Source organism: Amphibalanus amphitrite, unplaced genomic scaffold, assembly GCF_019059575.1.
Source record: "Amphibalanus amphitrite isolate SeventyFive unplaced genomic scaffold, NRLGWU_Aamphi_draft 000140F_arrow, whole genome shotgun sequence".
In the NCBI taxonomy this organism is placed as follows: domain Eukaryota; kingdom Metazoa; phylum Arthropoda; class Thecostraca; order Balanomorpha; family Balanidae; genus Amphibalanus; species Amphibalanus amphitrite.
This window is the reverse complement of record NW_024881635.1, coordinates 172,459-186,385: the sequence shown is the minus strand read 5'-3', so window position 1 is coordinate 186,385 and position 13,927 is coordinate 172,459. Positions and strand designations below refer to the sequence as shown.

At 64.6% G+C, this 13,927-nt stretch overlaps 1 protein-coding gene across 2 annotated transcripts in view; it reads left to right on the top strand.

Annotated features, from left to right (window-relative positions):
• Positions 1-13,927, top strand: part of LOC122382465 (RING finger protein 44-like) — a 34,442-nt gene that overhangs the window by 4,774 nt on the left and 15,741 nt on the right. The window contains exons 3-4 of one of the 2 annotated variants that reach the window (XM_043367835.1): positions 390-507; positions 9,638-9,747. In XM_043367835.1, the coding sequence (XP_043223770.1) occupies positions 390-507; positions 9,638-9,747 (228 nt within the window). Of the gene's footprint in view, positions 1-389; positions 508-6,358; positions 6,498-9,637; positions 9,748-13,927 lie in introns of those variants that run through there. The other variant, XM_043367836.1, reaches the window with a different exon arrangement.

Here is a 13,927-nt window from a genome sequence, read left to right as displayed (position 1 = left end):
TATTGTCTGGTTGTTACCGATTACTGTGGCACCCTCAGTGGACTGTTGCCTGTTAGTTGTTACCGTCAGTGACGGACTGTTGCCTGTTACCGTTACTGTCCGGTTGTAACCGTTTGCTGTGTTTCCATCAGTGGTCTGTTACCGTCAGGGACAGACTGTTACCGCTACATTCGTTCGGTCTGTTACCGTCTGCAGTGTTGCCCTCAGTGGTCCTTTACCGTCAGGCACGGACTGTTACCATTACTGTCGGACTGCTACCGTCTGATGTGTTACCCTCAGTAGTCTGTTACCGTCAGGGACGGCTGTTACCGCTGCTGCCCGGCTGTTACCGTCTGCTGTGTCGCCCAGCAGCTGACTGCCGCTGACGTTGTGTCTGTTCTGTTTTGCAGGAGACGCCTCTGTTCGGCGCGCACTCGCCACCGGTGCTGAACCTCTCTCCCGGCCTGAACCCGGTCACCATGGACGCTCACCAGCGCATGTCGCCCACCTATGACGTCATCAATGACGGTGAGTGGGCCGGCGCCGGCCTGCGGTCCCACGCCGCCGCCGGCTGGCTGGCTGGCTGGCCTTGTGGCCGCCGCCGCCGGCTCGGTCGATGTCGGCGGCGGGCGCGACGCCAGGCCGGCCGTGTGCGGCCGCCGCACGCACGGGCTCCGTGCTGCTGCGCCAGCCGCCGAGCTGAGCCGCCCGACACCGCGGATGGAGTGCTGACTCGGCCGGCTGGCTGCAGCTCTTCTGCCGGCCCTGTCCTGAACGTGTACCGGTACCCCATGCAGTGCTATGAAGTGCTCCTCCATCGCGGGTGGTTGTCGCCGCTCCTGTGGGGGCTCCGCTGGGTCACTCGCGGCTCCGGGGTGGTCGACTCGGGACTCCGCTGCACTTTGAGATGGCGCAGCCAACTAAGCGACAACCTAATATCGACTCTCAGAGATGGGCTCAGAGTTCGACAAAGTCTGATCAGTGAAATACCGTCCCTCCGCCGCCGCCTGGGCTTTCGGCATTTTCGCCGGATAGGCGGTGCGACGATGCCAGATAAGGGCGGCTGGGCTGGGGCGGCGCCCGGCCGCGGCGGTGGGCTGGCCGGCTGCGTGAGCGGCCGTGCTGGCAGCGCGCCAGCGGCGGCGGCCGCCGACCGGCTGCACGGCTGCACCCTCGGCCAGCCGGCGGCGGCGGCGCGCGATAAGGCGGCACAGGTGGCCGCTGGGGCCGGGCTGGCCCGAAACATGGCAGGCGACGGCCGCGCTGGCTGGACCGAAAGCCGGACCGACCGACGGGCCGGCTAGCGGTCCTGGTTGTGATGTTACGGACTGTTGTTTTGTAAAAAGCTGTGCAATTTATAGGGAACATTTCTTCTCTATCTGAACGGAAAGTTTCAATGTAAATGTTGAAAAAGGTCTTTAAACAGAAAACATTATTGTTTTCCAAGCACAAAGCAAAGCTTTACGGCTGCTTCTTCCCCGCGCACTGGAGTTTGGGTAAGGGTAGAAACTTGAAGGCGGATATTGTGGGAAACTAAAACTTGATAATGAACATACTTTCAATGTGCGTCGGCTGATTTGCTCCGTGTCCACATTTGGCCTCTGGAGGTCACAGACTCTAAAAATGCCTTTTTAATTTGTCTTTGCAACTTCATTAAAAACCTGGTATGGTTGCGGCTCCATTGCCTGAGGTGCTCGTGGATCGATAGGCCCGCTATCCAGTAGTTTGGTGACAAGTTGCACCCAGCGCGCACCCCCTGTGGGGGAATGCGCCGCCAAATACGACAGGTGGACTACATCGGTACAGCTGCCCGGCTCCCTGCCCCCTCCCTCGCTGCCTCCCTCTCCCCCTCTTTTTCGGCATGCGGTTCGTTAGCTCGGATCATCGGGGTGTGTGAGTTCCGAGAGGGGGAGCGAGGGCGACGACCTGCCCCTCCCCGTTCCCCCGGGCCGGGCTGCGCTGTCGGGAACTCGGCGGCCGGGCCCACCTGCCGGCCCGGATACGGGCGCCGCGCCGTGCGGCTGCCGCTGGCCGTCCGCAGCTCTGCCGAAAACCAGTCTGTCTCACCGTCCAGCGCCCTCCTCCACTGCGCGGACAAGACGGCTATTCACCGTTCGCTGAAACCCTGGTGCGGCGGCTGAAACCCTGTCGGTGAGCCGCGGCTGCGGTCCAGCCGGCTGCGGCACAGGCAGGCAGCGAGGGGTGGCGACTGCCGCGGCGCCGGGTGGTGCCCGAGCGAGGCGGCACACCTGTTCACCGCAGCCGGGTCGAAGCCAGACGCGCCGCCGCGCGCCGGCGCCGCCACCGCGTCCGGCAACGCCGCCGGCGAGGGGAGGACATTGCCGGCATACCAGACCAGCCTCGCTCCCCTCCCCTCGGCTCGACTGGCAGTCGGCGGCGCTCGCTCCCCGTCCCTATTCCCGTCCCCAGCCCGTCCCCGCCCGGCCGGCCGTCCCTGCCCGACCGGCCCGTTCAATCCAGCCAGATGACTGAAAGCATTCCAGGCCGGCGGCCGGCGCTGCCTTATGGGACTTTGATAGCGTGCTCATCGGTCCGAAAAGGCAGCCTGAATTTGTCTGATGAACAAAGTTCTATTTATCCTTCACTGCCGTTTTTGGGTGATATTCTACGCTTTTTTACTGAGGGTTTTAACAGCTTATCACTTCGCTATTACTACCTTATCATAAGATCGATCGATTGATATGATAAGATCGACCTAGCCTTTACTGTCTGGTTCGCCGCAATGGAGGCCGAGTTTTGACGCATGATATCATTAATCAAGTGCGGGTCGTTTCAATACGTGCGCCGTTCGTCGCTTGTGGAGTTGCCACACTCGCCGACAAAGAGCGCAGGCTTCGGGCGCACGTCGCACTGTGCGCAGCTCGCCAGTCCCACGCAGCCATCCGTTCGCCGGCCCCTGCCCGCAGTGCGGCTGCCATTCCGCGACGCTGGAGGCGGTTTTTGCTCGATAGTTGCCAACTCGCCAGCTCGGTGGAAATCCTTTTCCGTACCATCCGACGTGGGTGCGCGGCGCGTAGTCGGCGCGTGCGTCACCGTCTGCGTCATCGCGTGTGTCCGCCGGCGGCGCCGCGGGTGATGAAACTGGGCTACCACCGCGCCGGTCGGGGTGCCGTGGAATCCATCGGCTCGGGTCGGAACGGCCGCGTTCGCCAGTCAGGTGCCCTCTTATCCCCCCTACCGTCCACGGGGCCTTTGAACCAAATGGATGAAGGCCTCGCCACCGCTTCGCCCGGACGCATAAGTACGATATTTTCGCAATCACCCACGCCATTCTGACCCTTATCGACGGGTGGCTCCAATCGGCGCGCTAGATGGTCGCTGCGCCGCCGGTACTGGCTGGGACTTTGGCCCTTCGTGGCGCAATAACACCTAACAAGTGCTGGAGGGTGTTTGTTCGTAAAAACGTCCCCGTAAGGTAGGATCTGTGATGAGGTCTAAGAAGGGGGTGGAGAGACATTTTGTGAATTATACAAAGGCCCGGCGGCGGCGCCGGGTGGCTCGGTCCGCCGGTCGGACATGCCGGGCCGCTCGGGGCGGAGTGCGCCGCGCCGCCGCCGCTGCCGCCGCCGCCGCCGCCGGATAGGATGACGCCCGCGGCGCAGGGGAGCGTCACCTGATCGTGGCCTGGGGAGCGCCAGCTGGGGCGCCGCGGCGCAGGGCGACGGCAGCTCTGAGAGACCGGGAGGTGGATATTCTGGGGCCTTGGGTGGGGGTCGTAGCAGGGTAAACGGTATCTGGTAGGGCACGGCAAGGGCAGCCCTCCTCTGCGGCCATTAGTCCACAAAGGGAAAACCGGTTCGGCTGTTAAAATGAGCCGCGTCGTTGCTGAAATGTATGCAATAATGCATGTAAATGCAATAATGCATGTAAAAATGTTTGTTGCTACAACATTGCAATGTCTTTTGGTTCCAATGAGCTCATTAGTTCATCGCGTCTTGTGTCAACTACTGCGATATTTTGTTTTGCGTGGCGTGCCGCCCGTTGGTCGGTGGGTGCCGCCGCCACTGGTGGTCCGGCTGCTCCGGCCAGGCCTGCCCTGGCGGCGCCGCTGCCCGGCCCGGCCCGCTGCCGCCGCCGCCCGCTGCAGCCGACGGCCCGATACGGCTCCGGCCGGCGCCCGTGCCACAGCCGCTGGGCCGTGGCTGGCCGACCTCCTACTTCCGCCAGCGGGCATTAATGATTTCCGCTTCGGTTTGCCGTAACGAACGCGAGCGGCGGCGGCGGCCGTTCGGTGCGCGGCGGTCCACAGGCGGCCGGTTGCGCCACCGGCTGGTTGCAGCTGGCGGCCGGTGGTTGCGTCAAGAAAGCTCCGCCGCGGTAGAACTTCGCTGCGAAGGTCTATTTCGACGGACTGGCCGAGTGGCGCCGCTGACGCACCGTCCGCTGGCTGCTGCTGACGCACCGACGGCCGTATAGCGCCAGCAGCCCAGCGGTGCTGCTGCTGCCTGCTGACGCACCGTCGGCCGTGCAGCGCTGCTGACGTGTAGCGCCAGCAGCCCAGCGGTGCTGCTGCTGCCTGCTGACGCACCGTCGGCCGTGCAGCGCTGCTGACGCACCGACGACGGCCCCGCGGCGCCGGGACGGCCGGTGACGTGCGCCCGGTTCGTGGACCCGGCCGTGGGCGGCAGGTGTGGTCACGGTTCCCCGGCACCCGCCGGAATGCTGTTCGGGGGTGTCAGCTGCTGCCGGAGCGGCACCAGCACCTGCGGCGCACCAGCCGACACCAGCGGCGCGGCACCAGCGGACACACGGCTGGTTCACTGTCCGGCCGAGCGACTGGTGACCGGCCTTCCTGGTGGGCCGGCTGACTGTGGCGGCCGTTTTTGCGGCGGTGCGGCCGGCTATGGAGTTGACCGGCCGCGGACTGGGGTCGATAGCTCGGCTTGGATTAGCGCCGGCTGGTTCATCAGGGCGGCAGCGGACCAGGCCAGCTAGCTGGTGCTCGCCGCCCGGGTACTGCCTCCCTGAGGGACACCCGGTGCGTCGAACCGGCACGCATCACGCGAAGGGGTCGAGTCTGACGAAGCTTCACTTCACAGGCTGCTCTTTGTCAGTTTGGTTGGTTTTTGTTGGCTGGATCCTTTCCTGGGTTATGATTCGACCGGTCAGGTCAGCGGCACGGCAACCGGTCAGGCCGACGGAGCGGCCGCCAGTCAGCTGGCAGCTCGCCACGCCTCTGCTCCGGCCGGCTGCGAGCGGTGTGCTCAGGGCGAGACATCGGCCGCCGCACTGCCGCCAGCCGCCAGTCAAGGTTCAAGGCTGGCCGAGCGCCGGCTGGCGACCGCTTTTTGCGCCGGTGGGGGCGGGCTGCACCCGGGCTGACAGCAACAGCAGCAACAGCAGAAGGCTCAGTAAACGGGGGACGTCCCCAGCCGCTGCTCAGCGGCCGGTCGGGCCGCCCGGACCGGTTCGCCATCCGCCACGGACCGGCTCGGCGGCTGAGACCGGCGGCGCCCGCTGAAACATGCCACATCGCTCGGATACACGCTGAAATGCGCACGCTATTGCGTGAGATTGTCGCCACTCGATTAGATATTTAGTGCACCAGGTTTAGCTTATGCCTGCTTCGTTTTAGGCCGAGTAATCGCAATTTCTATTGTAAATCGTCTTGTGCCTACGCCCTACGTAACGCCTCAAACGACCCAGCAGTGCCAGCTCAGGCTGAGTTGGCAGTCCTCCGGCGCCGACTGAAACGCAGGCCAGACCGACCCATTTTCTACGTGCGAGCGGCAATGCATTCTCAGCTGCCGCGCCGTGTGAACACGGCTTTCGCACGGGCCTTGCCGGCCGGGCTCGTTTCACGCGGCTCAAAGCCGGGCGCGGCTGTGCGGCGTTGCGTTTCAGTGCGTTCTTGACGCAACCAGCCGGCTGGTGGCGCCAAATGTGGCCACACCTCGGGCGCGGTGCAGCAACACTCTGTGAGCCGGGCCCAGGCCCGTCGTGCACGACGGTGCCGACTTTCGCGCCCCAATTGATGAGGTAGGAGCGTGAAGGTGGCAGCGCGACACGTACTTTCCTCCATTTTCATGAGTTCTGTTTGAGCGCTGATTTCGTCTGTGAGCCGCGGAGCAATGGTCCGTGATCGGTCGTGACGTCTGCGCCGCCGGGACCAGCTGGTGCCGCACCGCGCCGGCGCCGCTCCTCTGTGTACGAATCTGGCCGGCGCGCCATAAATCGACGCGCGCCGTCCTGGCGGATAAAGGCGCGTTCTCAGGGCGCTGTGTGCGCGCCGCCGGCCGTTGGCACGGCTCCCAGCGTCGGCGGCCCCCTCTGCGGCCCGGGCCGTTTGAAAACGCACCTCTGTCCGGCCTGGGAGCGCTCCTGGTGGGGCTGTGTGGGCTCCGGGCCGGCACACAGGCGCGGCGGGACGCAGCTGATGTGGTGCCGGTGCGCGGCTGCCACTGCAGTGCGGGCCGTGGGCGCGACAACAGGTGCTGAGGGACCGAGGTCCTCTGGTGCGGGACGCAGACCGGGAGCTGGCACATCTGGCTGACACGGTAGGACTGTCGCTGCGGCGGGCCGCCGGCCGCAGCGCCGTGTAATGTGTATCTCTCGGCTGTGTAATGTGTATCTTTCTTCAGGCAAATGTTGCTAACTTTTTCAATCTATTGTGGAGTGTGGACTAGAATAAGTTCGTGTTTTGCAGCTAGTTAGCGTGGAATATTTGTGCGACAGTAACCGGCCAGCTGCTCACGTAACTATTCTACCCAGTTTGGGTTACCAATTGTTTGTTTAGTTGATAAGCCATACAATTTTTCTGCTAGAGGCTCTTTTTCTACAGTGCGTATGTCCTAGCGGCTTATTCTGGTACGTACAGGATCGTTGCGCGTATTCTTTTTATGTATATTAAATGATATGAAGTTGTCTTCACATCCATATGCTATTTGATCGGCATTATGATAAGAAGCTGCCTCGTTTGGAGCTCGCTTTATTTGTCTCGGAGGTCACCGAAGACCAGCACCAGGGTCCAGGGTCATGTCATCTCGGTCTCCGAAGGCCGAGTTCCTGGCTGAGCCTCGAAAGACTGGGGCCTCCGGCTCCAACCGAGGACGCGTGATGCGCTCACATTTCTGAGGCGCTCCGCTGCTTCGCCTGACGGACAGGGCCGAGCGCGTGCTGCCGGCGCCTGCGGCCAGCCGCGATCAGCGGCACGGAGAGGGTCGGGCTCACCGGCCGCTGACCCCTAACCACACACACGGAGAGGGCGAGGGACCGGACCGTTCGGCTCGGCAGCTACTGCACTCGGTGTCCTCCGCCCGGCCTGGCATAGCGCGATCTCTGGTCCCCGCTGACGGCACTCGTATTAGCCTGCATACCAAGCAGTGCCAGTGACGCGAGAGGCGCGGCACGGCGCTCTCCGGGCGCCGACCGCCCCCGGCCCCGTCCGCCGGCCGTCTATCGACCCCGCGCCGTGTTTGTAAATAATTGTGAGGAGGTCCCGCCTCTGCGGCGTGTGTACGCTCTCTGGCAGAGGCGCGGCGCGGGTGGCCGCGCTGGCTGGCAGCCGCCCAGCTCTGCCGGCGCGGCTCGGCGCCCCTCCGCCGGCGCTGCGGCTCTCACGCGCGTGCGACGGCGCTCCCGCCGAGCCAGAGGCGACAATTTGCGGTGGTGGCCGGTGGGCGGCGGGGAGGCGCGGCTTTGTTCCCGAGACGGGGGACGGCGGACGCGCCGCAATCTGGCCTGCAAGGCGGGGCTGCGAGCCGGAGTCGGTGGGCCCCGTGGCCGCTGCCATCGGGCGCGCCGGGTCATTCCCGGAATGGTCTGCCGGTCAGGGCTGTGAGAGCCGTCCGCTGAGTCGGCTCGGCCGGCGCGACCTCCACTCTGCCGCCGCAGCGGGAGGCGCTCATCCGAGATTCCCTATCGCGGCCGCGAGCGGTGGACTGGCGCCGCGTGATCGGCGCCGCCGCGCCGGTCGGACTGTGGCCCCAGATCGGCCTCCGTCGCGGGCGGTCCGGTCGCCGACGCGGACGGTCCCGTCTTCGTCCGGCTGTACCGGACGGTCCGGCCGCACCGGCGGACCACGTCCACCAGGCACGCCGCTCGCCGCTGGGCGGAAATATTAATCTCGGCCGAGGTGCGCCGGAAATGCCGCGCGGGCGCCATTGCGGCGCAGTGCGGCGCGGCGTGGCGGCGCGCCTCGGGCTGTTCCCCGTGGCGAGTGATAACGGTGAGCGGCGGCGGGCGGCGCGTCTCCCTCCGCCGCCGGTATATCTCCTGGGGCAGGTTTTGCGGCGCCTTTTTCGTCTCTCCCCGCCTCTGTTCCCTCTCTCGGCTCTCTCCTGGCCCTCCGTCGTGCCAGCCGGGATCAATACGGCCTCGGCGCGCCTCTCGAGTTTAGGCTGGCGGCCGGTTTCATTAGAGGCGGGCGGCGCCAGTCGGCCGGGCCCGCTCCGGCTGCAGACTGCCGTTCAGCAGACGGCTGCCGCCGAGCGGGCCCTCTTGGACCTCGGTGGCGTGCATCTTTTATGAGCCACGGTTGTGCTGCATGCGAGTGTAAGTGCGTGCGCGGCTCAGCCGGCGCCGGCGCCGTCATCGTGGCTCGGCCGCCGCCGCCGCTGCCGTCCCCTTACGCGAAGGGAATTGCGCGCCCGAATGAAATAGGTTTCGATCGGGCGGCGGCCGGGCGGTGCGCCGCGGGCTGGATCAATGAACGACGGACCGCCCGGCAACGCAGTTGGCGGCGGCGACACCCGCTCCCGAGCCGAGCACCGCGCCGCCGGGGCACAGCGAGCTGGCGCGGCTCGCCGCCGGCCGGCCGGGCTGCGGCGCCGGCTGGCCGGCGCGCCCCACCCCACGTCCGCCAGTGACGCGGCGCCCCAGCCCGTGTGGGCCCCGGAACGGCCGCCTGGCAGGCTGCCACTTCAGCTGGGCGCGCCGGTCGAACCACGTCAGCGGACGGGCCGCCCCGAATGAATCGACCCCTGTGGGAAGCCGACCGACCAGGGCGGGGCGAGCGGCCGCCGCGCCCGTCCCCCGGCGGTGCTCGGCGCGCGTGCGCCGGCCCGTTACGCGTCCCCGTTACGCGCTGGGACGCACCGGATGCGCGACGGTCGATGCGTGTCTCCCTCCGCGTAAAACATTCATTTCCATAAAATACGACGGCGGGCTGCCGACGCCGAAATTAGAGTCGCTCTGGGGCGAGGCCCGGCGGCGGCAGCACTACTCGCCAGCTGCCTATCCTGCCTATCAGGCCAGTGGCGGGCTTTATTGGAGGGAGGGGAGCGGCCATTGGTGCCCCCGTATTCCTCCAGCTTCAGCATCACATTTGGGTGGCTTCGGCGGAGGCCTGCCGGGCGCGGAGTTGATGACTGGTGGGGAATGCTGGCGGCGCTGCGGCGCCGCTGCCGAGCCTGCGCCGTGTCCGTGTCGCCGCGCCGCGGTGTGACGGCGCCGCAGCGCCCTATATGTCGTGTTCGCATGGTGTGGGGCGCCGTGCACTTTCCTCAGCCGCCGGGGAAAACGGGCTGCGGCCGGGCGCGCCGCACCGCCGCGGCCCTGTTACAGGTGTGCGCCAGCGTGTGGCGCGTCACCGTGCGCCCGGGGCCGGGCCGGGCCGGGGCGGGGCAGCCTTCGTGACGTGCGGCGACGTGTGTGACGCCGCCCAGCCGTGTGTGACACGCTGTCTCTACCTTTGCAGAGGTGCAAAGCATGCAGGCGGCCGCTGCAGCAGCCGCTGCCCAGCTGGGTAGTGGAGGACCTCTCTCCAACCAGGCACTCTTCAACACCTTCCGCAGCGACGACCGAAAGGTAGGCGGCCGCTGGCCGTGCCTGTGCACACGGACTGCACAGTGCACAGTGCAGTGCAGACTGCAGTAACTCTCCAGTCCCCCGTTGGGTCCACTGCGTGGCCTTTCATCCTTTCGCCGCTCCTTCAGCGCCCCCTGTGATCTGTCCCTGCGCTATCGATTCACAGCCTGCTATCGCTTCCGTCCATTGGCTGCCCCTTCACCTTCCTCGGTGTCTACGGTCTTTTCCCAATCATCTTTACTACGCTTTCGCCCTTTCTTCATAACCCCTTCGCACCTTCGCACTGTCCCTCCGCCATGCCTCCCTTTCCTCGTCCCTTCGCCAGTTCTCATCCATCCCTTCTGCTTCACTGTCCGTCGGCCGTCCCTTCATTAACCTTCACTGCCGTCCCTTCACCGCCCTCCGCTATTCCCTCGCCGTACCTCCGCCGTCCCTCTGCCTTCCTCCGCTATTCCCTCCGCCTTTCTCCGCCTCCATCCTCCGTCCCTCCGCTATTCCCTCACCGTCCCTCCGCCTCCCTCCGCCGTCCCTCCGCCTCCCTCTGCCTTCCTCCGCTATTCCCTCCGCTATTCCCTCCGCTATTCCCTCCGCTATTCCCTCCGCCTCCCTCCTCCATCCCTTCATACCGGCGCCGTTCGGTCCCAGGACTGCACGTGGGGTGATTCACCCCGTCGCTCGAGCTCACAGTCGGGATTCAGTCCGTGGGGTTCAGAGAAAGGCGCCCGGTGCCCGACGGACTGGGGAGGATCGTTGTCTGGGACGGCGAGGGGAGATCGGTGAACGCTGTTTGTGCGGGATATTCAGGTGGGAGTAGGGGTGGTAGGAGGCCGACGGCGGGTGTTGACGATCGGCTCCCCGTCAGGTGCGCTGCACTACAAAGTCAGTGGCACCGGGTCGGGTGTTTTCCTCGAGTTCGCCAGTCGGTGGTTGACTCGGCGAGAGCCGTTGTGGCTCTGAGTGGGCTCCGTAATTATCGCTAGGTGTAGCTACTGAAGTTTTTCCCGTAGCGGTTCTACGGCACGAAATAAGTATTGGTGTAAATATTTCCATCTATGCCGAAAGAGGAATAGGAATAAGTAGCGGCCTCCCTTCGGCATCGTTTATTCCAACATTCAGCTATAATTTGGTCACATGATTCTAGTTGATAAATGTAAGAACCTAAAGTTACGTAAATTAATTGCGCTTTCCAGTTTCGAAGTTGGTAGCGCTAGCGATGATGGAGTCGACGGACTGTGGGAGGAGCGCGGTGCAGGTTTCGTGAGGAGTCGGATTAGGGACTGGGCTGAGATCTGACGGGTTGAACGACCGTCCGGTGGAGGGCCGGCTGGCTGGAGGACCGGACAGCGCCCGATGGGCCGGTGCGAGTCTCGCCCCCGGACCACCTTCCTCCAGAGGAGGAGCTAGCTCCCAGTGAAGGGTCAGTCACACGGCCGTCTCTGTTCGTCTCCCTCCCTCCCGTTCCGGAATACGTTCCGTTTTCCTCTCAAACTCCATCTGGTGACTTCCTCACTCCCCTCAACTCCGTCCAGTGACGAGATTGTTTCCCAACCTTGGCTAGTAGAGTGACCAAAAACAACTATGTCTTAGAAGATACCTTGCTCCTTCGCCGTCACTTCGTCGCTTGTATCAAGCATTGCTTTTTTACTGTTTCTGTGCTACGTTATCAGCATGCATTCTGTTATTGAAGTCCGTCTTTTGAATGAGTTCAATGTACCCTTATTTTTAGCTTCGTCGTGTGACATTGTTTGTTCCGTTCTGCGGCTCACGATGCTATTCTGGGACTTATGGGACACTTTGCACTTGGCAACTGTAATCGATTTATCGTTTAATCACTTTTGATGGCAAGTGTTTCCCTGAGGTATTCTGCGGCCTCCCCTCTGCCCGCTCTCGTTCCCTTTCCCACTCTCCCGTGGCCACCTGCCGTCGCCCGTCCGTCCGCCGGCGCTGGGACCGTCTATGGCTCCATGGATTTTCTGAAGGGCAGCCGGTCTCGGTCGGCCCCCGCCGGATGGGGTGCGGGCGCACCCTTTGGGCGCCGGACCGACTCGCCGAATCGGCCCAGACAGCCGCGCACCGCCTCAATAAAGCGGCAGCCGACGAGCAAGGGGTACACTGGCAGCCGCCAGCGTCACTTCAATAGCTCGTGTAACGGAATAAATGTGTCATTGTGGTGGAGATTTATACTGGTAAATGTCGGCCGCCGCTCGGCTTTCAGCCTGGAGACAGCCGCGGAGGAAAGAGGGTGTCGGCGGCGGCGGCCTTTTTTTGGTGGCGCGCCCCCGTCCCGGCGGACGGACGGCGGCCCTGACGGCAGCCGGACGGACACGCTGAAGGCCCCGCTGTCCGCCTGGGAACCGACAGGAATGGCGCTGCCCGAGCCTGCGTGACTGTGCCGCCGGCGGCCTCGCCGAAACCGGCCGCCGGTGTGAACCAGGATAGACGATGCACGCATAGTGACAGCCGACAAGGATAGACGGCGCAGCGGGCCGGCCACGGACTGCGGCACGTCGACGGACGGCGGGCCGGGCACGGAGCACGGCCGCGGTGCCGTGCCGGCGGCGTGCCGCCTTTCCCGGTCGGCGCCCGCCGGTGTCCGCTACACGAGCCGGGCCGGCCCAGCCCGCCTTTTGTTCAGTTACATTTCCTCTGTAATCCGACGGGTAATCGTTTATCATCACGGAACTGGTGAGATCGCCAGGCCCGCAATGCGTCGGACACGTATGACTAACCGGAAAAGTCTGTGGCCGACGATGGGAGCAGAGCGTGAATAACTGTTGCGGGCGCATTCCTGAAGGAGCACCACCAGCCTTCCAGCACTGGAATTGGTCTTGGTTTTCCATCTGATGAAGATTGACTGCACGTGCTACTCTTTTCTCTGGCTGTTTTAAGCTTTGATGCCGCACCGGAGCTGATACTTTGAGCTGGGCTTACCTGCCGGATGTGGCCGTTTTCTGCCGCGCTATGCCGTTGCCGACGGCTGTTGGCGTTTCTGTACTGTCTGGATTCGTCGTGCGAGCCGTGCGAGCTGTCCTCCGGGCACCAGCAGGCAGCAACCTACCTCCGTGCTCGGCCGTGTGGGACCTGTGGAGCGTATGTGAGCCGGTGGGCTTAGGGCGACCGGCTCCCAGCGCGCTGCAGCCGCGCTCCGGCGCCGTACAGGTTTGTTTGGTCGGCCGGCGGCCGGAGCCCGGAGCGGGGTCGTGTTTTGCCCGGCCGGCCGGCCGTCCCTCGACGCACCGGAGCCGCCACTGGAGCGGCGAGCGGCGGCTGTTTTTCGGCCGGCAGCGCGCCGCCGCGGCCGTGCAGCCGGGCCGGCGCTAATGAAGCGGGCGCGCCGTGCCAAACACGCCGCGGTCCCGGGCGCCGGCCGGCGCATGTGGCGACCACACGGCGCACCGCGCGCCCAGCCAGGGCACTGCCGCAGCTGCGGAGTGGGGCTCCAGCCGGGCCCAGCATACTGCATGTTTGGCTACCCTGTACACAGGAAGGGGGCCGGCAGCCCACGCTGGTGGCCCGATAGACTCATTGCTGAGTCCGCTTTCCTTTCGTAAGCGGGGCGCGTGTTCTTCGGAAACAGTCGTCCGTGCTGGCCTGAGTCACAACTCGGTCGGGCCCGGCCCCGTTTTCGGGGGCCGTGGTGTTGATGACGTCACTCGGCCCGCTGTTTTCTCTCCGCGGAGAGTTCGGTGGCCGGGCGGCCGCGGCGCTGCTCGGGCGGCTCGGTCGACCTTGGGCCGGGCCCGGCGGCCAGGGTCAGAGGCACACTCCCCCGCCGACACCTGCCGCCGCTCCCCACCCCCGCCTCGCCCGGCAACAAGGCCGGCGGACGGGGCACGTGGCCCGCCCGCCGGCCGAGGACACACTTGACCCGCGCGACCAAACAAAGCTAGGTTCTTTTTCAAACGACTAATATGTCTGATTGTGAATAGACGGTAAAATCATATTCTTTTTCGTTATTCCTCATATCTGATATTCCCTTCCTATCTTCCGAATTTACCCGGCATCATTTTCAGTAGGAGCGTTCATCATTTTCTCCCCTCCGTTTTTATCAGTTCCCTGTATATTTTGAGGCATTCCCTGTGGACTCGCGGCCCTCCCCGGTCGGAGCAACTGCACACAGGTGCCGTGAAAAATTGCCCGCTACTCCGGCGCCGCAGTCGTGGCCGGCCGAGCGGCGAGG